Raw genomic sequence first — 25,349 nt, forward strand, 5'->3', positions numbered from 1 at the left:
GTTATTAATGCATTTCCTGGTTAATAGCATTAACCTATATTATAGCTGTATTTGAATATTATTGTTTTAAGTTATTTAAACTGATGTTATTTATATAAAAAAGAACCATTTTAAGCAGTATCTGTCTCATATGCTTTTAATTCTACAAAATAACAAAACATAACAGGAAAGTCTGGCAAAGATGCATTTTCTTCTCCCCAATGACTAGACGCCATGTCTAGTACACAACAACGCTGCCAGCATACACTGGATGGCAGACAAAAATGAAAGCCTGCGGCAATGATAGATGTCCCGAAAGGAACAATACAAGTATGTAATATCATGCACCCCATGTGAATCATAATCAAAAGGTAAACTAAAATAAGATACTAACATTTGATATACGTTAATAAAGTTGTTTTTATAGGGAAAAAATTGTTTGCTCAAAATATTTTGGAGAACAAAATCAGCATACTCCTTGCTATGTCAGCAAATCTGTTATGTACTCATTTTCAACTTCAAGACTGGAGGAAATGAAGACCCTTTCTGTGACTTATTAAGCTATATTCAACACATACAACACAAATAAAGTTACAGCCAGTGAACACTTCACATTAACATGTGACTTTGGCTTTTTCTACTTTAAATGGAACCTGTCACGAGGAGACCCATTTTTAGCACTCCCCCAGTCCCCACAGAGCATAGTACATAAACTGCCAAAGTGTTTTTGTATTAAAAATTGGTTTTACAGAAAAAAAGATATGTTATATTGTACCTTTCATTAGCATCTGCTGTGTGACTAGGCAGTTGCCCACTGGGAGGGTCTGGAAAGGAGCAGTTCCCCCCACCCTTGGGGAACTGCTCCTCCATGTGACCTTTTCAAATATATGAAAACACCCATCACTTGGCTTAGCGACGCCCCCTGCTCTTCTACAGCCAATCCTGAGTGTGGGGAGTTATTCATATATTTGAAAAGGTCAAATGTTTCCCAAGGGTGGGGGGGGGACTGCTCCTTTCCAGCCCCTCCCATTAGGCAACTGCCTAGTCACACAGCAGATGCTAATGAAAGGTACAATATAACATATCTTTTTTTCTGTAAAACCTATTTTTTATTCAAAAACACTTTGGCAGAGTATGTACTATGCTCTGTGGGGACTGGGAGAGTGGGGAATGGGTCTCCTGGTGACAGGTTCCCTTTAAAGACTACACACCTATTCTTATGCTGGACTTATTACACTGTTATATTTCTATTGGGGACAATATTACTATTGTTGGTTTAGTTTACTAATCAAATTAGAGCAGGACATATCATACAGCAAGATACAATTGTAATGAACAATATAATCTTTTCCATTTGGCCCTCAACACAAATGTCACTGATATATCACTGGATATGTCACTGAGCACTATATAACATACTAGCTAAAACTAAACCTCAATAAAACAGTACCCTTTGTAGTGCAAAATGGAGTCACCCAGCTTTTTTACCACATCAATATTTCTTCTACTATATTAATATACTGCATCAGAGACAGATCATCTCAGTGTGTTTTAGCCTACAATGGCAGCAACTGAAAGATGAACTTAACATGCACCATTGGGTGAATATGCTCTGTACCTAAGGCTGCTTTCACATACATGTATGCTACCCCATCCATCTTCATATGAAGCTATGCTACTGGGCTGTACGTACGTTATGATTTTTTTCCAGGGACTGCACAGTGCAGTAATACACGTGTGTGCTAACTGTACTGTGCCATGCAAGTCTATGGCGGCCGTATGCTAGCTGCTATTCAAATGGCTAGCATACAGCCACCATATATGTGTGTGTGAAAGGAGCCTAATGCTATATATTTATATTACAGAGCCATATATAAACATATTTTTATATAAAAACAAGTTACAATAGACTTTAAAGTATTATAGTAGTTGTGTTTAAGAAAAAAAATAGGCCCATCAAGTCCAATCAAAGATTTAATTAGCAACCATGAGGTGTTGAACAAATGTGCCAAATGTAAACTTACCCTTTAAGTCCAACATATTATACATGGAGGCATTTTGCACATATTATCCAATTTATCTATGTGTAAAACACATTTCAGATCTTTACAAACCTGTTACATAGCAATTCAGAGAGAAGTTAATATCTTCATGAGAGATTTCATCATTCATTTCAAGGATGCCTAAATCCCATTTTTCCCAGGAACAAGGTACCGGCTTTATACCTAATAGAGGAAAGAAAAAAACAATGTATTCAGTCAATGGGCCACTAAACTTTTAAACAAACTGCATTAATCAATGGCGCAGGTGATAATAGAAAACTATGTAATATACTTTATTACAGTATATAAATGACCCCTTTTTGTTTTGCATATCGATTTTTCATTTCCTACCTTTCTAAGTCCACATCTTTTATATATTTTCATTTACAGAGTTATATGAGTGCTTATCTGCTGCAGAAATGTATTTCTTAATGGCATGGCAACATTTACTATTCTGTGAAGAGTATTAGAAAGATAGCTCTATTGCATTTGGAGTTTTAGGAGAAAAATACGATTGTGCTATTTTACAGTTGGCTTTGCTTTTACGACTTTCAGTGTGCAAATGACACATTCCCTTTGTTATTTGGGTCCATACAATCATAGGCGGAGATGCATTAATGTTTAGTGCAGAGTAGGACTAGACAGTTCTCTGCTGCACCAGATTAATCATTGTGTCTGTAGAAAAAAATATTGAAAAAAAAAGATTTGGCCTCCCCCTTTCCCTAAAATAAACAATAACAAAAAAAATCATAAACATGTTAGGTATCACGGGGTCCCAAACATCCAGATTTTAAAATATATGAACAAATATTTTCTGCAGTGAACCCCGTAATGAAAAATAGTGCCCGAATGTCCAAAGCGTCACTATTTCACCATTTTGCAACACAGACAATTTTTTATAAAAAGTGATAAAAAGGTAGCACAGTCCCCAAAATGGTAGCAATCAAAATATTAGCTCATCCCACAAAAATTACACCTAACACAGCTGTGTACGAGAAACTCTCGAAAGTTATTAGTTTCATAATAGGCAAAATTAACATTATTTATAAAAGGTTTTAATTATTTAAAATCTATTAAAACAAAATACAACCTATATAAATTTGGCATTCTTGTGATTGCAATGACCCAAAGAATACATGAGATGTCTTTTGGAGTCCACAGTTTCACAGCCAGAAAAACAGTGTCCACAAAAAAAATTGACAAATGCAGTTTTTCACAATTTCATTGAAATTGGAATTTATTTCCAGCTTCCAAGTACATTGAATATGAAATACCATCACTAGGAAATACAATTTGTTACGCAAAAAAACAAACACTCATAAAGTTCACTATAGGGAAAAATGTTTTAAAAAAAGACAGAAAAAAATAAAAAACCTAAAAGACCTAAAAAGGTTAAACCATAGATGAGGTGATCTATAATGCCCTTTGCATTGAAGAAGTTCCTACCAACAAATACCTCCAGACTAGTATTGCAGTGTTTTATATCAGAAATAAGAGGAATGCATCATCAAGACTAATCATGAAAAAGAAAAGTTTAAACATTTTCAAATTAAATTAAATTAACTCCTAAAAGACCCAATTAGCTTAAATTTTTTTCATGACTGTGGTATTCTTCTCGTATTTGTTATCCATGGTCTCTTTCCTTCTAAAATCAACTTGTTATGAGGGGCGCTGGAGCATTACCAGAACCTCTCCATGCTCTGGCTTTACAGGCTCTTACACTGTGCAGTAGCACATTTTTCTCTCCCACTGTGTGAGATTATAGCAGGCAGAGGGAGGGGGAAGTGCTCAAGGAGTAGGGCAGAGGGTGAGATGTGCTCCAGCAGAGTGTAACAGACTGTGAAGTTACAGCAGTGAGGGACTCTGTAACTCCCCCATGGCCCTTCTTGCTGACAAGCATAATTTTAAAAGAAAGGAGACCATGGAAAACAAATATAAAAAGATTACCACAGTCGTAATGCATGCTTCTGTGAGTAAGTGTCCCTGGTTTATCATGCTGGATTTTAATGATAGATTTCCTATAAAAAAAATTGGGTGAAATAGAATAAAACCTGAAAACTCAAGATTTTTTTCTTAGGGTTTTATTTCTGCATTTCTCTGTGTAGTAAATTACATGTTTACTTTGTTCTTCAAGTAAGTATAATTTGCTATTGCTGTAATTATACAGTAGCAAATTAAAACAGTTTATTTGACTTCTTGTCCCGGCACTGCTATGTGAGGAGCGGTGGTGAAAAGCTCCCCCTGGTGATTGCACTGAGACCTGCCCCAGAGGTAATAGAAGCAAAATCTATCCCTGCCACCCCACTAGACTTGCTTAATAGACTTTCACCAGCTAGTAGCGGATGCAGCCACCATCTTGCTCCAGACGTTCAAAAAACGCTGGAACTCACTCTGAGGCTTCCTTTAACAAAGTTAGTGAAGAGCTCTAGCATCATGGAGTGCGCATTTCAGAGCTAGAAACAAGGCTGCCCTTGGTGGAGAAGAATAGGGAATGCATGCAGCTTAATTTGAACAAGGTTTTGGAGGAAAATAAAGTACTAATGGCCTGCATAGAAGATCTGGAAAACCGAAGACGATATCTAACCATTTTGCATGACATTGATGAGCATGCCTACATCTCGAACTATGCAGACAGGGGATAGTATCTTGTCCGCCTTCCTAGAACATACTACCTGAAATAACACATGGAGTCAACTTCCCCTGGAAGGTAGTGAATATTCTCACACTCATGGACCATGGTAAGGGATAGACTATGTCAGTGGTGGCGAACCTTTTAGAGACCGAGTGCCCAAACTACAACAAAGACCCGCTTATTTATCGCAAAGTGCCAACACAGAAATGTAATTAGTAATTTATTCTCCCTTCTCTGTCACAGCTTTCAGTGATAACAGCACCTGTGGCACTAATATAGCAGAAAATAGTCCCAGGTAGCGCTGTCACTGTAAAATAGCTCTGTGTACAGCAAGTCCTGGGCTGTCTGGGACTGCAGGAATATACCTGGAGTCATCTCTGGTGATGGACTGAGTGCCCACAGAAAGGGCTCCGAGTGCCACCTCTGGCACCAGTGCCATAGGTTAGCCATCACTGGACTATGTCCTCTTCTCTCCACTAATAGGGAGAAGAGTCACAGAAGCCCACAACGGAAATCCGGTTATATTATGCATTTGTTGGAGTAACTTATGCCGATAAGCATCCTAGAGCAAGGGAGTCGAACACAAGGCCCTTGCATTCAATACAATTCAATGCCTCAGTATTTCTGAAAGTGAGGCACTTCAATAGTGTAGTGATGGTGTAGAAATTGTCCAGGTAGAGGTGGTAGCCCTGGTACAGCAGTGGGAGCATCAAATCCCACACTATCTTCACCCAAGAAGGGGAGGCATTCTGGGGGCACTATACTGGAGTACTTCCCTTCATATACCCTGAAATTGTGGGTATAGCCTGATGTACTTTCACACAGCTTATACATCTTCACGTCATACCTTCTACGGCCCCATGTTTTGCGGGGTTATATGCACGAGCAAACTTGGCACTAAAATAGTCTAATATGGGCCTGACCATAAACATACAATCATAACTGGGGTCATATCTGGATGGGCACTGTGTGTTGTTGGTGTAATACAAAAACTTATGGATGGCTTTAAATAGCATCCTGCTCATCGCTATGCAGAACATCGGGATGTGGTACAGAATTTTTGTGCTCAAGTAGTCCATGATTGATGGCTTCTTTACAAGCCTCATAAGAAGTATTATGCCCCAATACTTCTTCATCTCTGCTGCAGAGACAGCGGTTCATCTGTGGGATTGTGCATAAAATGAAGTGGGGTTTTGGGCAATATGCTGTCTGGACTATAATTAAATTTAATAGCTTCTCATCAAAAAAATACTTTAAAAAATCCACAGCTCCGAGCCATGTTTTGTATGTAATTCCAGATTGGCCCAAAAAGTCTCAGACCTTAGGGTATAATTATCTGGGGCATGTGGGGTCAGTGGAAGCCCCAGATAGTTCTCCTGTAGAAGTCCCAGGCACTTCTCCAGAATAAACCCTATGGCGCCTTGTAACAGTAACACTCAGCTCCTCTCTCTAGAGATACCAAACCAAAATGGTGGCGATGGAGGGATGAGGTAAGAGATAAAACCTCGGTTTTCAGCCCCAAAACGCTGTAATTGGCTAGTCAAGTCTGACTGTGTTCGCAGTGTTCGGCGGGTGACATGATTAGCCAGGTGATGTCAGTAGGAGGTTCTCCTGCCACCGTCCTATAGCAATATCACCATGACATGGTTACACGGGTGACGTGATTAGCCGCGTGACGTCAGTAGGAGGTTCTCCTGACTAGGTTTTCTGAGTCCTAACGCGATATCACCATGTCATGTGACATGGTTACACACAATTCAACGGGTGTGCTGGTGCCGTACACAGAGCGTGAATGACAGGAGCCTGCGTTGTATCAGTACGGCACAGAGTGCCAAGTGGTTTTTTTGCTTGTTTTAGCTTCTATCACTCAGTAATGGAGATTGTAAAACTTTCTAAGCAGACACTTCATGATTCATCTGTGCTATGAGATGCTGCGTGCTGACAATGTGCTTAGAGTAGCAGGGTACTCAATACGGATACAATACTTTTCATGAAAAGAAAAAGCATTGTCTACATTGTCAAACTTATTTTTTTCTTTTAATGTACACTATGTAGCCTTAGAAACATGGTACCTTCATTAAATGGGTGGGTCAGTATAATTACAGCGATCCCATATTCCTACATTTTTTCTAAGAAGAAAACTACCATTAAAATAAAAAACAAACTAAACATACTTACCGACGCTCCTCTTCATCCAAATCCTGGTGGTGTTCTTCTTTAATCTTGACACACAAGGATCACTTGGAAAAAAAGACTTATAATTAGCAGGCCGGAGTGCCAGGGCATGATGTCCGGCGCTCCAGGTTGCTAATTTTTACCATCCTGGGAGAAAGAAGTGACGTACTGCAAGAGGCATTAATTCAGGACTTCTGCGTGATAGATACCTGCTTCACATGCTGGGAGAGGCATGTGAAAGGGAGGTGATGTCAAGCAGAAGGCGTGAATAATCAGAAGCCTGGCACGCCGGGCATCTTGTCTCCGTACCTGGCCTGCTAATTATAAGGTCTTTTTTCGTGTCAAGATTAAGGAAGAACACCACCCAGATTAGGATGAAGAGGAGCATAGGTGAATATGTTTAATTTGTTTCTGTTAATCTTAATGGTAGTTTTCCTTTAAAGGACACCTGTCATCAGGTCTCTGTCACTTGTCCTGTCACTACTACCTTTTGGAGCAGCTCACAAGGATCCCATCCCAGCCATTATCTAGTTATTTCATACATTATTCATTGTAAAATCATCTTTTCTTTATTATGTAAATGAGGCTGGTCACATGGTCAGAGGCAGTGATGTCACCCCTGTTACCCCTCCCCTCTCCTCCCCCTGCTTATGTCTGTGTGTAATGTATAGTAAAGCATGGCTAGTGTGTGTGCTGCATCTGCTGACATGCTGCATCCTCCTAGTATACAGGTGAGAGACACAGACATCAGCTACACATGAATCTGACATGTTCTGCTGTAACATGGCTGCCTGGAGCTGCTGTATCTCGCCTATACACACACACATACACACACACAGGCTGCAGGGGGTGTGGCCACCAGCACCAGGAAGCACATCATTATACAGCCTCACATCATTATACAGGCTGTCAGTCATGCACTGGAGGTGTGGCTGTGCCTCCCACTCATGAATAAGGTGGACAGCTTGAATATACTAATGCTTCATTGGACATTTCACAGGTCATTTGAATACAGCTTTAGGCCCTCATTGCTTAGGTTTACAGGCATATAGAGGGACAATGAAGGGATAGAGGCAATGCTCTCAAATGGCAGTTTATGAAAATATATTTAGTTTAGGGGGGTTATTTTGCATGACGGATTCTCTTTAAGTTTTATAAATTTAGTAGAATAAAACATAATGTGAAAAAAATCTATAGTTTTTTTCATCACCCTCTTCCAAGATGTACAACACCTTTATCTACCATTCTGGAGATACAATAAAATATTTTTGGCCTTTTTTATGACATTTTTATTGCAGCTTTACAAGGGGCTAAAGGGAAAAACCCTTAAAATGTGTTGTGCAATTTCTTCCAAGAATGAAAGTACCCTAAAAGTGTATTTAAACTGCTTTCTGGGCACACAACATGCCACAGAAGGGAAGTAGCACCATTGGGCTTTTGGAAGACAGCCTTTGGTAGATTCGTTTTCAGATGCCGTTATTACATTGCAAAGGCAGAACAGCAGAAACCCCCAACAAGTGTCACAATTTTGGAAAATAGACCCCTCAAGGATTTTAGTAAGGGGTAAAGTGAGCATTTAGACAAAATAGACAGGTTTTTCATAAAATGTATTAACATTGGCCTGTAATTGAAACATTAAATATTTTGCCATAAAATGTCCACAGATTTTAAATTTTTAAGAGGGGGTTAAAGGAGAAAATGCACTCCAAATTATGTTTCAAAATTTCTTCTGATTACCAAAACACCCCATTTGTAGTTGTAAACCTCTATATGGGAACACAGCAGGGCACAGAAGGGACGCAGCATAATTGGGCTTTTGGAGAGCAGATTTTTCTAGACAGTTTTTGGATAACATAAAATGTCTGCAGAGACCCTGATGCAGAGAACAGAACGTTGTAAATCTCCAAGTGACCCCATTTTGGAAACTAGACCCCTCAATAATTTAATTAAGGGATAAAACGAGCCTTTTGGCCCTGAACATACCCTGTATAGTTTTGTTTGACATATTTTATAGATGATCCAGTATGATGCAATAGGTATTCATCTAGAGGTACAGTGGGTATTTTCTATGAGGGTTGTTACTAGTATGTATTAGTATGTCGAGAGAAAATGTTGGAATAAGTCACATGAATTTAAAATGGCCAATGTGTCAGAAGTAACAAATGGAAAAAAAAAATTAAATTCTAAAGAAGTATGGAAAATTTTAAAGCATTCATTAATGTAGAGGCCTGGTTTACTTGGGCATTTTTGGGGTCACCTTTTCTTCTAGGTTGGGGGTACTTCGGATGGAAAGTGTTGGCTGGAAACAATGCAGCTTACACTAGTACCAGATGAGAAGCCCTCTGCTACACCATCCCAGAACAGCAAGGTCTTTATTACTTTTTCCTGGAACTGAAAAAAAATGTCCATGGTTTCCAGCAGACCTGGCCACAACAGGTCTACAGTGCTGTCTGGGTGAAGTAGACTCCTAATTTTTCATACCATGTCTTGCTCTTGCACATGGCAGCATATGGCTTAATGACTTGGTTTGAAAAATACACCCCACCCATGTAGTGGTTGAAATTCACAATACAGAGAGGTTTGTGGGCTCTGGTGCTTGATCTGTTGTCTGCTGTCATCGCTGTGTATGGTGGAAAGGACAACAATGTCTCGGTTGTCCCTGTAACGCACAAGCAGCAGAATGTTGTTGCAAACTGCCCTACCTTTTCCCTATGGCAGTGACTGACCAAGAAATGTTTTGGAAAGACCCCTCTGGTTCTTTCTGATGCCACATGCCACTGTGTTTCTAGACGCAAGACACTTTAGGACGGGAATTGTGTTATAGAAATTGTCCAGGTATATGTGATATCCCTGGTTTAAAATGAGGTAACCACAATTCCATACAACTATGGCACTAACACGTACGTCTGGGGGGCAAACGGGGGCATCAATTTTTGGGTCTTTCCCCATAAAACTTGAAGCGATGGGTGTAGCTGGTGGAACTTTCACACAATTTGTAAAGTTTTATTCCATAGTGGCCTCTTTTACTTATAGAGTACTGCCAAAAGTGCAGCCTCCCTTTGAGGCTTATGATAAACACAGATACCGTATACACTCATGTATAAGCCGAGTTTTTCAGCACAAAAAAAGGTGCTGAAAATCCTCAACTCGGCTTATACGAGTCAATAGGCAGCCTAGCACTTAAAAAAAAACTTACATACTCGCCCTCCGGTGGCCCCGATACACAGCGCTGCTCCCCCAATGTCCACGCGGGTCCTCTTCTGTCTTCTATCTTCCGCAGGGCGCCGCCATGTTCTTCTCCGGGGGTCGCATAGTATGATGTCAGCAGCGGCCGCGTCATACTATGCGCTTGCCGGGCGGGAAGAACATGGCGGTGCCCTGCAGAAGACAGAGGAAGATAGAAGACAGAAGAGGACCCCTGCGGACATTGGGGGAGCAGCGCTGTGTATCGGAGCCACCGGAGGGTGAGTATATAAGTTTATTTTTATTTTGTACTACTGGGGGCAGGCTGGGCTGGCTGTATACCTAAGGGGGCAGGCTGGGTGAGGCTGTATACTACTGGGGGCAGGCTGGGCAGGCTGTATACTTAAGGGGGCAGGCTGGCTATATACTGGAAGGCTGTGACCAATGCATTTCCTACCCTCGGCTTATACTCGAGTCAATAGGTTTTCCCAGTTTTGGTGGTAAAATTAGGGGTCTCGGCTTATACTCGAGTACATACGGACAGTTTTATTGGGGGGTGTAAATTTCTGAAAATGTTTTATTATAATGGTCGATAATGGGCCTGATATTGTGAAGTCAGGCAAAGCTGAGGTGTTGGCGGGGTTGACACAGGGAATTATAGTTATAATGTAAAAAATTCATAAGGGCTTCAAATAAATTCCTGGTCATGACAGTTGGATAAATACATTTTAAGATGGCGCTGGCATCGTGGACCATAACCAAAACATCAAGGCTAAAGAATTTCAAAAACGCATTATCCTGACGTCAATGTGCGACAGCAGGGAAGTTCTCCAATCAAAAGACTTGTGAGACACTGAAGGGGTTAACTGTGGATGGGCGGTATGTTTCCCCTAGGTTTTGCTATTATGCAAGGCCTTAGTGCTGAGGTTGGGTGTCCAGCACCTTGGACACAGGTGATGGGAGCAGCCCAATCAGTCTTTTTTTTAAACCGCTCAGCAGAGCTGGAAGTGTTGTCTCTCTCTGGAAGGAGGCTGGAGAGCACACAGCCCTGACCTCTGTGCCTGGAGCAGCCAAGTGATTTTGTATAGTGGTGAGTTAGTGAACACCTGTATAGTTAGCACCCTGACGGGTAGGATTTTTTGTTTATTTAATGCCTGAATGTAAAGGCTGTTTTATTTTGCTGCTACAATAAACGCAGGCGAGACCTGTTTTGGACTGTACTTTGGTGTCACTGTCTTGAACTGCATCACAGCACCCCGCTACCACGGTCTCTACTGGGCCAAATCCCCCACAGACTTCATAAGCAGGGAACTCTCCTCCCTCTTCTTTTTCTCCCTTGTTCTTCTATATAGTTTTGTGAAACCAACTAAAGCTTGTGCAGTCCTGATTTTTTGCACTGGGCAACAGCATTAGCAAATCTTGCATCAGTCATTCTTTGCATGCTTATTGATTAGAAACACAGCCAACGCACACTAAAAGAGTATATCTTAAATCCTACCCCAACAGTTGGAGGCACTGCTGAGATATGAACTCGCGATCAGGACCAGGGCGCCCCCTCATTCCAGCACCTTATGCAGCCTCGGGGTCACCGCTTCCTGACCGGGACTGATCAACCCATATCACGGTAAGTTTCAGATTACATATGCTAACCTCTTACTTGCCTGTGACTTGGGGAATGGCTGTAGGCAGCTGGGATTGGAGGGTAAATATGTATAGCCACCTGGTGTCCTGAGTGGGGTCTGAATTGTCAGACACTTCTGTGTGAAATTGAAACAAGTGCCTTGGCTGCTGTTTGTAAGTGCTTTACTGAGCCAGAACAGAAAGGGAGGGGGAGGACGTTCGAAGTTCAGGCAAGATACTGAGAAGGAGTATACCGAAGCTGCCGTGAAGATCAGTCATAGGGGCCGCTAGAATTAGGAAAATTGGACTGGTGTATGCACATCAGACATAGGGGCTGCCAGAATAAGGAGAATAGGATGGATGTCTGCACATCAGACATAGGCCGCCAGAACAGGTAAAGAACGGGTATCTGGGGATTTTGACAGGAATTAGGAGAAGAGGGAGATCGTTAAGGGGGGCCTTCTGATAAACCTCTGTAACTGGTGATGGGTTAGCTTGAAGGTCAGCCCTTAGGCCGGTGAGCAGCTGCACCGGTAAGGGTCTCGGACAAATTATGCTGCAGTTTTGGAAGAGAAAGAACATCATCCCAGAGGGAACCACTGGTGCGCACAGAAGATTGGCTTGATGTAAGTAGACAGTTGGATGTTGAGTTAAGTAGGACTGTTGGAAAAGTACAAGTTGATATAATGAAAATAAAAGTAGTAGTGAAGGTTTGAAGGTTTCGGGATGTGTCAGATGATCTGATGATTGTACAAGTGAGAAAACTTGATCAGATTTGCAAACAGCCACTTAAAGCCTCTGACTTTGATGGACAGACCAGGACAGAGTGACAGGAATCCTCAGAGTGCCCATTGAAGAAAGAGACCGGCGATAAGGGACATTTCATAGTTTTTGATGTGACGAGAATTTGAGAAAAAGATTTTATTATATTTTCCTCGGGAAGGGAAATATGGCGTCTGGAATGCAGACTCCACCCCTGTATATGGTGGTTAGAGAAGATGACACGCCCTACCATCTTTCAGCGGTGGCCATCTTAGAACAGTTATATTCTCTTCAAGTCCCTGACAGTTAATTGCCTATGACTCTACTCTGTTGGCAGCAATAAAGGCTGGTTGAGGACAATATTCATAAAAAAAAAAACACATGGGTTTTTCTTGTAGTTTAGCAGCTGAGCACTCTTGAAGCGTCTTAACAGATGTCTGGAATAAATGCTGGCATAAGATGATTTTATCTTATTTCAGATCTCTGTTAGGATTATTCTTGGAAGTGGGACGCTGTTTTGGTTTATTATGGCCCAGTTAAAACTTATTTGATCCTGACAATTATAGAAAAATTACTATAAAAAGTGTTGCAATGTGTCTGGTACCTGCTTTCTGGTGTTTAAGGGGTTAACGAGAGGGATATCTCGGGGGCTGTGTAGCTGCGTTATCTGCGTTAGCAGACAAGCAAAGTGACCTTGCAAGTGTAAGTATGTTTACAAAAGGTGGGAGGGCGCAGCGCTGCGTCCAGAGTTCTTTTCTGACAATCTAAGAAGACTTGAACTAATTTGCTTGTGATACAAGAATACAGTATGATGTGATGTCCCGTTGTCTACCCCACGAACAGACTAAGCAAGAACAAGCCCCCCAACTGTATTACAGAGCTTATGACTGACTTTTATTCCTTTTTGACTAAAAACCAACACAAGTGTAGCCGACTTCTGTTTGAGACGTTGCAGTCTGGCCGGAACTTTATAGAAAGCACAGAACACTGGGCGGGAGATGGTGAAGGGAGAATCCTATATGTCTGGATGAGATAAAGCGGAGACGTAAACAGTCATGGAGGAGTTCCACGGGAATTGTTTACAGATTTAGGACACATGGGGGATGACCTGACAGTGTAGTGTATATCTAGGACTCTGCCAGACTTGCGTACAGAGGGATTGATAAGACTCTGACAGAGTGACGTACAGAGGGAACAGAGACCAGGGTCGGTAGTTTCACAGACCTTGCCAAAGTGAGACTGACAACAGTTCCGGAAGTCTCAACTGACCGACCCAAGTGGGCGTGTTTCGACTGAAGTGACTGGCCACATTCATTACTAAAGTGACTGAAGTGACTGGCCACATTCTAGGGAAACGTAGATGCCCCCAACAGGGCAGGACTACGGGAGTGGTAACTAACAAGGACGACAGCAAGTACACCTCATAGAACTAGCTCCTCTCATTGTAGAACTGAAGTGTGACTCCTCCCCTGATAGCCCAGTGATGATTTTAACCCATTCCCAGTCAAGAAAAAGACCCAGAAAGAACAGCCGGATACATGTAGGATGGTCCATGACCTCCAAGCTGCCAATGAGTGTACTGAAGCCCAGTGGTCCCTAGCCCAAACTGGCAGCAGTCCCCGGGAGTGACATATTATTCACTGTTATTGATTTGGCAAATGTTCTCCTCTCTGTGCCTCTACATGAAGATTACCAGTACCTATTTGCCCTTACCAGTTCAGTATTCCAGTATACTCACCCAGATAGTACTCCACGGCCCTACAGGGAGTAGACTGGCAGACTAGCCCCTTACTGGATGTTCTCCTTTTACAGTATGCGGATGACCTGTTTTTGTGCCTCCATTTTGCAGGTTTGCCAGAATGCATTTATTGACCTTATGTGTTTTCTGTTACAGAAGGGTTGCAAAGTTTCCAGAGACAAACTCCAGTACTGCCAGGAGAAGGTGGTCTTCCTAGGCCACTGCTTCTCAGTCACAGGCAGATACCTGACAGAGGAAAGAAAGCTGGCAGTCCAGAATATGCCCCTGCCTGAGGCGCTAACCTCTTCACATGTTTCTAGGACTGGCCATCTACTGCAGGCCTGGGATAAGGTCTGCTGCCTCCAACCTGATACTGCCCCTTGATTACTGCATTGCCTCTTCCCCATTTGCTCTTAGTCAGGAGGCAATTGATGCATTCCATAGCCTTAAGCTGGCAAATGTCTGCCGCGGCCCTAGGCATATCCCACTGGATGAAACTTTTGTTTTATCTTTCCCTGAGTATCTAGGCCACGCCACAGGTGTCTTAGCCCAGGAACGTAGTGGCCTCCCCAGTGGTCCACAATTAAGCCCGGTTAGACTCAGTCATGAGGGGAGACCCTCATTTGTCAGTAGCTGCAGCCAGCAATCTGCTCAGCAAGGCCAGTGAGTTGATTCTAGATCCTACTGTGTAAACCCCACATGACTTGCACAGTGTCCTCACCCAAGTACAGCCCAAGCATCTGAGCAAAGGCCAGACAGCTCAGACTCCAGTGTGCACTCCTGATGCCCCTTCACACTGAAAAGGTGCACAGCCCTGAATCCTGCCGGTCTGTCACCAGTCTTACAGGATTCAGAGAGGGGGGTGGGGTTGAGAGAAGAGTGATTAACCCAGATGTTGAGTTTTTTTCATAGATGGCTTCAGGTCTGCAGGAGAAGACAGATGGTTCTACACTGGATATACAGTGGTCAGTGGCGCACATGACGTAGTGAAAGCAGAACCACTCCCCCCACAAAGTTCAGCGCAGGAGGAGAAGTGACGGCACTCGGGGAAGCGCTACATCTGGTACAAGGTAAAAGGGCAAACATCTATACTCAAGGTATAGTTTTGAGGTCTAAACACGATTATGAACCCATATGGAATGCTAGAGATTTCCTCACCTCTACAGGGACCCCCTTTAAGCATGGCACACTGATTAAAGAGCTCATGGATGCTCTCTGACTTTCACAAGAGGTGGGCATATTAAAAGTAAAAGCACACACAATTTGGTAACTCCACAAGCCAAGGGAAATGATGTGGCTGATAGGGTGATGAAGGCAGCTGCACAGATGGAACCCAGATAGTAGTAGTCTCAGCGGTGCGTTCTGAGTTGGAAAGTTTGATCCACAGGTGTTCCATTCCCTAGTGGCCCAAGTGTCATCAGAAGTGAAGGGAGTGTGGAGGAAAGCTGGAGCCTAGATGCCGATGGGACCTGGATGCTGGGAGAGAGGGTGTGCCTGCCCAGAGCCCTGTACAGTAAGTCAAGTACACACACATATCCAAAATGGCCACGCTAGTGCTCATAAACCGCAAGTGGTTTTCCCCGGGCATTACTACCCCTGTCACTAGACTAGTGAAAGCCTATATAGTCTGTGCCCACCACAACCCTATCCCTTCCAGAGGCTGCAGATGGATTTTATCCAGCTACCAAAAAGTGGTACGTAGGAATACGTGCGTGTGTACATTGATCTCTTTCCAGGCTTGCCAGAAGCTTTTCCCATGACCAAGGCTACTGCCAGAGCTGCAACCAAGAAGTTGGTGAGTGAGATTTTTTCTGCAGGTTTGGACTTCCAGAGACCATGGAGTCCAGTTGTAGAACCCACTTCACAGGACAGATAAAGACTTAAACCTTGTCCCTCCTGGGTGTAGAACAGTTCCTACACAACCCTTACCATTCCCAAGTTAGTGGTGGGATTGAAAGACTAAATGCCACTTTTAAGTTAGAGATCCGGGAGGTCATGGAAGAAACAGGGAAACCATGGAGTGAGTGCCTTCCTGCTACCCACTATTCAGTAAGGACCACTTTCAACAGACAAATGTGTTTCTGATTCCTTTTTCAGATCCAGACAGAGACCTCAGGATGCATAACCTGAAGCCTGGAGACTACATGGTGGTAAAGAGACACACCAGAGAGAGAGTCTGGAACCTCACTACGATGGTCCTTTCCAAGTCCTGCTGACCAGCGCCACGTCTGTGAAGCTGAGGGGAAGCCAGCATGCTTCCACGCTTTCTATTGCAAACTTACTTATTCTTCTTTCTAGCTGGTCTCTTCTGACTGACTGTATGGTCAGGGACACCCCAACCATGACTATAACTGTATCTATAGGGCCGACCAGGATGGCCCCAGGGTAGGAGACTTTACCTACGGTTGGTGCAAGAGGACAATGACCTTCTTTAAGATTGACAGCACAGGTAACCCTGTATTGGCAGTGTATGATGCGTATTGGATTTGTGGGGATAGGAGAGTCAGGTCAAGCCTAGAGGCTGGGAATGTGAGTGTGCTGTGATAAAATTTGTGCATTCCTTCTTGTCATCCCCAAGGATAAGTTTGATCAGACACATAAAGAAAAGGTAGAGAATCCCAAAGGATTCTGGAGGTCTAAGATAGAAGCACCTAGATGACAACGTATAGATACAGAGGGAGCACCAAGGGGGGTCCCAGATGAGTACAAGGCCCACAATCAGATATGGGCAGGTCTAGAGTCCATTATTCCCCAGATAGCTATGAGTAAAATGTTGATTGGGTTAACTGTTTTTATTATAATCAATAGAGATTTGTGAATTATATCCAAGATGCTTTCCAAAACTGCATGGCTTTGGACATTATCCTTGCTGAGAAGGGAGGAGTCTGTAAGATGGTGGGAGTGGCTTGTTGCATGTACATCCCAGATGACATCGCCCCCTATGTATCCATTACCCATGCACTTAAAGAGAATGAAGGACTGCCCAGGTAACTCAAGAGAAACTCAGAAGTGGATGCTATATCCTTCACTTTGTGTTTGGGGGGGGGGGGTTGGAAGGGTTTCCTTTAAGTGGGGGTGATAATGAGGATTGTGATTTTGCTCTTGTCATTTATTGCGTGTTATATGGTCTACCTCATCAAGTCCACCAAGTATCATGGGTAGCAGGAGTTAGACAAACCAAAGACCCCTTACTCAAGTTACCTAAATTTGCATAATGAAGATATCCCTCTGAGATCAAGCACCCCTGAAACATGTCAAACAGCCCCTTGGAGTAGGGAGAGGTAGAGTAGAGATTTGATTCCCATATGTGAAAGTCCACTAAATGGGAGCACACCCAATAGGGGTCTGCTGTCATCCAACTGGTGAAGAGGAGAGCGATGCACATATGGGCAGATCTGTAGGTCCTTCTAGACAAAGAGTAGCCGGGAGAAATTCCAAGATTTAGGGGGGACTGTTAAGGTAAACCTAGCTGATAGATCAAATCCTTAGATGGCGCTGGCATCGTGGACCATAACCAAAACATCAAGGCTAAAGAATTTCAAAAATGCATTATCCTGACGTCAATGTGCAACAGCAGGGAAGTTTTCCAATCAAGAGACTTCATAAGCAGGGAACTCTCCTCCCTCTTCTGTTTCTCTCTTGTTTTTCTATATAGTTTTCTAAAACCAACTAAAGCTTGCGCAGTGCTGATTTTTGCCCTGGGCAACAGCATTAGCAAATCTTGCATCAGCAATTTGTTATTCTTTGCATGCTTATTGATTAGAAACACAGCCAACGCACACTAAAAGAGGATATCTTAAATCCTACCCCAACAAAATTAGGGTATTATATAAAATATCTGAAGACCCGTAGTCCCTATTTGTTTTTTTTTCTTCACTATGCCTATGTTAAACATTAGGCCCCAAAATTTGCGCAGCTCTAATGGATTTGTGTGGATCAAGTTTTGGGCTTTTGCATAGTGTGAAAAACTGGTTGTTTGCAAGAAACTGACTTGCATAAAGATTAGTCTGGTGGACCAGCTAGCACAGAACTAGAAGCTCTTCTGCGTTGTGCAGGGGGTTAATCTGACTCATCAGATCAGAGATGAAACAAGAAATTAATCTCCACTTGCAGTGTCAGGGCACATCATAGCATAGGCTTCTTCAGCAAAATAAAATCTCTTAGATTATAATGCACTAAAGATCTCTGTAATACAGGTGGATAAAATTAAAAAGGGGGTCTGCCAAACAAATACACTGGACAAGTTGGATCACAAACAGATGTCACTAAACAATTCTTTTTTTATCACATATTTTTTAAATATTTTTTTAGAACAAAGGGAAAAAAAGAGTGGCTCCCTAACAAATAGTAACTGTGGACATGGACTGAGTGATGCACTAGTGATGGGGTCAACGATCACTGTCAGTCACCTGTGGTGGCACAGACGGAGGTCCCTGACCAATTTTTTTTTAAGTATTTTTATAGGGTTTTTAGAGCAGAGAGCAAAAAAGGAAAAACAAAAATAGGAACTGTGGGAATGATTCACTGGTGATGGAGTCAACGATCACTGTCAGTCACCTGAGATGCCACGACAGAGATCACTGAACAAATTTGTTTATATATTTTTTATAAATGTTATATTTTTAAAAATGTTTATGACTAAAGAAAATAAGGGGAAAAAACTGATTTAAAAAATACAGGAGCTTGATAGTAGTCTTTATAAAGACTTTTAAAGGAGTGTGGGGGTGACAGGGATCAACAGGGATACAGACAGGAGAGGAAAGGTCAGATGAAGTAATCAGATGGGCTTTTTCATTTAAAAAGACACTGAGTTATATGGGAGCAGCACAATGATGTGTTCCATCTCGGACAAGCTCTGTGGTAAGCCTGAGCTTGTGAGAGGCAGTGACAGCAGATCATAGGGGCAACTTGTATTGTCATAGTGATCGCCGCTGTAGGACCACTCTGGTTTTTCGTGTCTCAGCAATTGGATCACTCTGATAGCAGTTACTGGGTGTCCTTACGTAGGGGAGCACCTGTACTTCCACTCACATCACAATTTCATAATATTATTTATGTAAACACAATGTTAACTGAAAAATAGCGGAATGTAAATGCAATGTATGAAGACAGCATCTAGATGAACATAGAGAGATCATAATGTGTACACACCCCCTCATCTGCTCCAGCACCTCCTCTCTGACAGTACACAGGATTAGAATGGTCAGATATTGGGACTAATATCTTTTCTAAAAGGGGGGCTACAAAGAAAATTCAAAGTGCTCCTGAATTTGTGAAGCAGCCCCTACATTACGAGGTGGTGAAATATCCTCTCTAATAAAATATTTGGAGAGAAAAACGGTTTACTTTCTGTTCTACTACTTTTAACATTGGTAACATTTAGTGGTATGGGTGTCCTTACCTTTGTCAAACAACTCAAGGTAAAGGTATGTTAGGTGAAAATGCTCTGGGTCAGAGTTATCTTGCATTCTGGATTCAGTAGATGGAAGCTGCTAAACAACATCCACAATAATTGATTTATACTTACCAGAGACCCACTGGAAAATGAGGTCTACTATTTCAGTTTTAAACTCGATATTTAATTGTGTACGGGACTGTGGAAATGTTTTGTAAAATGCTGTGAATATTGCTTGTGACAAGAAATCTGGATATATCTGTTAAAAAAACAAATGTAATTACCAAACACTGAAAATGTATTCAAGAGGTCCATGACACAAATTAGGAAAGCAATAGGTTGTCTGGCCTTATTTTTTTTACTCATTTGGCACACTTGGAAAAACTGAATCTGAAAAAGCCTTAGGGTTCTTAATGAACATTGAACTTAGTGTGTCTAGTGCCTGGGAGCTGATAAGAAGGCAAATAAAACTTCTGAATAGTATTTACATATTAATAGTGCCAGACAGAATTTTTTTTGTTTGGTTATTCTTCGGCTATTTTATACCGTATTTGTTCGAGTATAACCCAAGTTTTTCAGCATAATTTTTGTGCTGAAAACTACCCACTATCTTCATGTGCATGGGTGCTGGCTCCAGGTCTCCGTGCGCACGGCCCGGCAGGCGAACAACTAGGATGTCAGCTGCAACTGACAATTGTGCGTTGGGCGGGTCGTGGCCACCAAGCTGTCACGGACCTGGAGCCAGCACCCATGCACATGAAGATAGAAGAGGAGCTGCCCAGGGTGTTGGAATGTTGAGTACTCCATTAACTTTTTTATGTGCTGGCCATACTGTGGGCTTGCAGGTTATATACTACACGGGGCTGGCTGGCAGGCTAAATACTAAGGGGGGCTAGCAGGCTATATACTAAAAGGGGCTGGATGGCAGGCTATATACTAAAGGGGGCTGGCTGCAGGCTATATACTAAAGGGGGCTGGCTGGCAGGTTATATATTAAAAGGGGCTGGCTATATACTAACTCATTTAATCTACGATGTTAAATACAATTGAGAAAAAATGCTTACATGCAATTATTTTATCAACTATGTAATTTATTGAAAATTATTTATTGAGAGATGGTCACAAGCATACATGCTATCACAATTTATACAGCAATTATGAAAGAAACAAAACTATGGAAAAAAATAAATTATTATAAAGCATATTACCTGGAAAAAATGGTCTTTGATATCAAGTGAAATACTGCAGAACAGGCTAACAAAAGAATCTGACATACGATCAAAGAGATAATCTTGCTGAATTTTCTGCGGCTGTTAGAAAAATAAACAGCATAAAATACAAGTAAAGACTAATTGGTGCATTCTTCTTATTTTTTGTGGGCATTTATATATGAAATTAAGCTATCATATACACCATTTTATTAACCATCTGTATACAGACTTAAAAGGGAACCTGTCACCACATTTTCACAAAGTTTCACAGGTCCCCTTTTCACAAATATTTCCCTGATATCCTCATAAACTAACTATATGTTACCTGACATCAGAGTGTCCTGCTCAGCTAGCCCCTCCCATCTATTCTTCCCCATGTCCCATGCCTCTTCTCAGCGTTCAGCACTTCATGTTATGTGACCAGGGTGATGTCTACCTCTTGTGTGTATCTGATCACATGAAATCACATCATGCTCCCATGGACTTCTAGTTCTTTACATGCTTCTAGGGAGGCATGGAGAAAGAGTCACGGGTATAATTGGGGAAAATAAAATATAACTTTTAATAAACACATGTTAAAAAACTCTCCAATGTGTGCATCAGTGTGTACTAAGATAAAAATGATGACAACGTGACACACTGTTACATCTGATAATAAAAGAGGACTATTATGGCTCAGAGAGTGCACCCTGCATAGATTGTTAGCAGATGCAAGTTTTCTCAATGGCCATTGAGCAGGTAGGTATGTAGCGTATTAAAGATATCCTTGTTGCCTTGTATTCAATTTGTACCCAATAAGGCAATAGCGGAAATTATTCCCTGCTCATAGAACAGTCCTTCTGTGCTACAATCACTTATGCCCTAACTTCTCATCTCTCCACCTCTACGCGTTTCACCCCTGATGGTGGGGCTCGTCAGGAGAACCGTAGAGGATGAGGTTACTTAGAATGAAATCTTATATCCTACATTCATTCAGGACACAAAAATAATAAACAAAGAGAGCGCTGGCGTCCTGATGGTGGGCGCCAGCGTATGATAGTCGTAGCAGCCGGCGCGGCGGGTCAGCTGGAGTATAAATCCAGGAGGCTCCGCCTTGTGGGCCGGGCGCGTCGCGTCATTGGAGGCAAGAGCCTGATCGCGGCCAATGAGGTGAATGGGAGGTCCGTGTGATGTCATAGGTCCGCCCATTAGTTCGTGATAGGTTGCCCAGATCAGACAGTGATGACAGGCAATCCAAACTCCGCCCCTTCTGATGTAAGAACGCTGTAAGGCCGCCCATACGATCGTGATAGGATGCTACAGCAGTGGGCGGTGCCCGTAACAGGCCGCCCCTACGATCGTGATAGGGTGCCACAGCGGTGGGCGGTGACCATAACAGCTGTCCAGTCGAGGTATGGACAGCTGTCAATGTTTCGGTCAATACGATACCTCTGGATCACGAATAGGATGAAATTCACAGGGTAAGTATGATGATATGTAGGGACCGATGTTCTGGTAACCATAACCAGAGTCGTATGGTCCCCCGTATCCTTGTAGGAATACTCAAAACTCGGCTCAGTGAATGAAACTTGGGCCGACGTAAGTACGATTTATGTACAGGTCAATTGCATAAATACCGAGCAGTAAACAAACATAACAAAGTGCACTGTATGGGATAGAAATCCCTTTATGATATCCATAAGATGATAGACACACAAGGGATTGGCTTATATGAATGGCGCAAACGAAATATTGTCGTTTAAACCTTCCGGTTTCACACACTTCATTCGGAAGATCCATTGGGATTCCTTTCTTAAGATGTTATTATTCCAATCCCCTCTTCTTGGGGGTGGTCGAATTTTCTCGATGCCCTGAAATTTAAGAGCATCAAGGTTGCCCCCATGATATTTGTGAACGTGGTTGGCCAAAGGTCTGTCCTCCTCTCTCCTGATGTTTCCAATGTGGTCCAGGATTCTAACCCTGAATTCTTTTATGGTCTTCCCCACATAATTGAGAGGGCATGGACAGGTGGCCAGGTAGGCAACCCCCATAGTGCGGCAGTTGATGAATTCACGGTTCTGGTAGGAAACCCCAGTTGATACACTACAAAAGGACTTGCTTTGATTGATGTGTTTGCATGCCCTGCAGTCTCCACACCTATAGGTCCCTTTGATCCTATTTTTGTGGAGCCAGGTGTTATCTGATGCGATCGGTGCCAGATGGCTGTGGACTAGACAATCGCCTAGATTTTTGCCTCTTCTGTAGGTGATTGCCGGATAAATGTCTATCCTGTTTTTCAAATCTTGATCATGACAGAGGATCCCCCATAATTTCTTAAGTACATTTTTCACTTCCGGGGCCTTGTCGTCAAACGTTCCGATGAGTCTGATCTTATTATCTCCATCCTCCTTTCGCCTAGGGATCAACAGAGAGGTTCTGTCCAGACCCCTCGCGTGACATTTAGCCTCATCCAACACGTTTTTTGGGTACCCCCTTTTCAGAAATCGGTTCTTTAGATCCCTCGCCTTTAGATCTAAATCAAGTTGGGAGGAACAGTTCCTTCTTATACGCAAGAACTGTCCTTTGGGTATACCTCTTTTAAGTGTTGGTGGGTGATAACTCTCCCACATTAGGAGGTTATTAGACGCCATAGGTTTGCGGAATACTGAGGTTTCAAGGCCGCCATCTCCTTTGATGGTTATAAGGAGGTCCAAAAATGAGATAGTCTCGGACTGAATTTCGGAGGTTAATCTGATACCCAGATTATTCTCATTAAGGGTATTCACAAACGTGGAAAAAGATTCTTTGGTGTCCATCCATAGAAGTAGGACGTCGTCTAATCTAATCCAATCTAATACGAATCTAATCCATGGACCAATTTTTGATGTCCAAGTCTCCATTTCTTCCGCAAAGACGAAGCGCTCCTCCCACCAGCCCAGGAACATGTTGGCATACGTGGGGGCCATCGGGCTCCCCATCGCAGTGCCCCTGAGCTGGTGGAAGAAACGTCCGTCAAACAGAAAATAGTTGTGTTCTAGTATAAAAATCAGGAGGTCCATGATTAGCTGATTGTGATTCGCCAGATGTGAGCCCCTGGTGGAGAGAAAATATCTCACTCCTGTACAGCCCTTATCGTGTGGAATGGAGCTGTATAGGGCTTCTACATCTAGGCTGGCCAAAAATGTTCCCTGAGGGACAGTGATGTCCTCTAGTCTCCTCAGGACATCCATCGTGTCTCTCACATACGATGGGAGTGCTAATACAAAAGGGCGCAGGATCTTATCCACATAGGTAGATATGCCCTGGGTCAGGCTGTTAATGCCTGAAACTATAGGGAGCCCTTTTAGAGGAGGATAGCCCTTATGCACCTTAGGTAAACAATAGAAGGTGGCAACTAACTATATGTTACCTGACATCAGAGTGTCCTGCTCAGCTAGCCCCTCCCATCTATTCTTCCCCATGTCCCATGCCTCTTCTCAGCGTTCAGCACTTCATGTTATGTGACCAGGGTGATGTCTACCTCTTGTGTGTATCTGATCACATGAAATCACATCATGCTCCCATGGACTTCTAGTTCTTTACATGCTTCTAGGGAGGCATGATGGGATCTCATGTGATCAGATATATACACAGAGCAGACGTTGGAAATGTAACTGGCTATTTACAGTGTGTCCCATTTCCGACCTGGCTCTTCCTGGCGGTCTCTCCCCAACATGTCAGTCTTCAAGGGTTTCGGCTCCGTTGCGTTGCAGTAATTCCTGTGAACCCTTCCGCCTCCCGATTTTTTTGATGAGGGTTTAACACCTACACGACCAGGACATACTATAATGTCCTGGTGCTGCAGGGAGTGTATGGTGAAAGCTCACGGACTGAGTTCTCTCATTACACAGTGCCTTTGGGCATCTTGGATGGCCGTCCACACCCCCCATGTGATGTCACCGGAGGGTGGTGATTGGTTGCCATCCCATAGCGACTTGTAGGCTTGCCATGTATAATGACCTCCACAGTAGTATTGCAGTTTATAGTATGAGTAATAAGACCCTGCAGGGTTAAAGTTCCTTACAGGGTCTGAAATAATAGTAAAAGAAAATTTAAAAAATATTTTAAAAATGTAAATCACCCCCATTTCCCTAGAACACCTATAAAAATAAACAGTAAAAATCATAAATATGTTAGGTATCGCTACACCCCAAAATGCCCGATCTATCAAACTATATAAAAGATTATTCCCGGCGATGAACATCGTAATGGAAAATATTTTAATAAAAAATGATCTAACAGTCATAAATTGATATAAATTAAAAAGCCAGCAAATACCGCAAATAATAACACCTTTCATAGGTCCACAAACCACAGTTTGAAAAAGTTATTGGCCTCAGAATTTGGCAAAAGGGCTAATATTTATTTTGTAGAAAAGATTTACATTTTTTTAAATCGACTTAAACCTAGTAAAACTTTTAATAAAATATAAATTTGGTATCCTGTAATCATATCGATCCAAAGAATAAAGAGGAAGTATCACTTGGAGCGCAGAATGAAACCTGTAAAAACGTAGCCCATAACAAAAGCTGCAAATGTGTGTTTTTTGTCAATTTCACTGCACTTGGAATTTTTGTCTAACTTTCCAGTACAT

At 42.4% G+C, this 25,349-nt stretch overlaps 1 protein-coding gene across 12 annotated transcripts in view; it reads right to left on the minus strand.

Annotated features, from left to right (window-relative positions):
* Window positions 1-25,349, minus strand: part of FAM227B (family with sequence similarity 227 member B) — a 236,853-nt gene that overhangs the window by 167,762 nt on the left and 43,742 nt on the right. For all 12 annotated transcript variants that reach the window (XR_011855001.1, XM_072148274.1, XM_072148273.1 and 9 more), the window contains 3 exons: window positions 20,735-20,836; window positions 19,659-19,785; window positions 2,094-2,204 (listed from right to left, as the gene is read on the minus strand). Coding sequence is in view for 11 of the 12 variants with exons in the window: in XM_072148274.1 (XP_072004375.1) it covers window positions 2,094-2,204; window positions 19,659-19,785; window positions 20,735-20,836 (340 nt within the window). In the remaining variant the exon portion in view is untranslated. The remainder of the gene's footprint in view (window positions 1-2,093; window positions 2,205-19,658; window positions 19,786-20,734; window positions 20,837-25,349) is intronic.

This window comes from Engystomops pustulosus, chromosome 4 (assembly GCF_040894005.1).
Source record: "Engystomops pustulosus chromosome 4, aEngPut4.maternal, whole genome shotgun sequence".
NCBI lineage: Eukaryota > Metazoa > Chordata > Amphibia > Anura > Leptodactylidae > Engystomops > Engystomops pustulosus.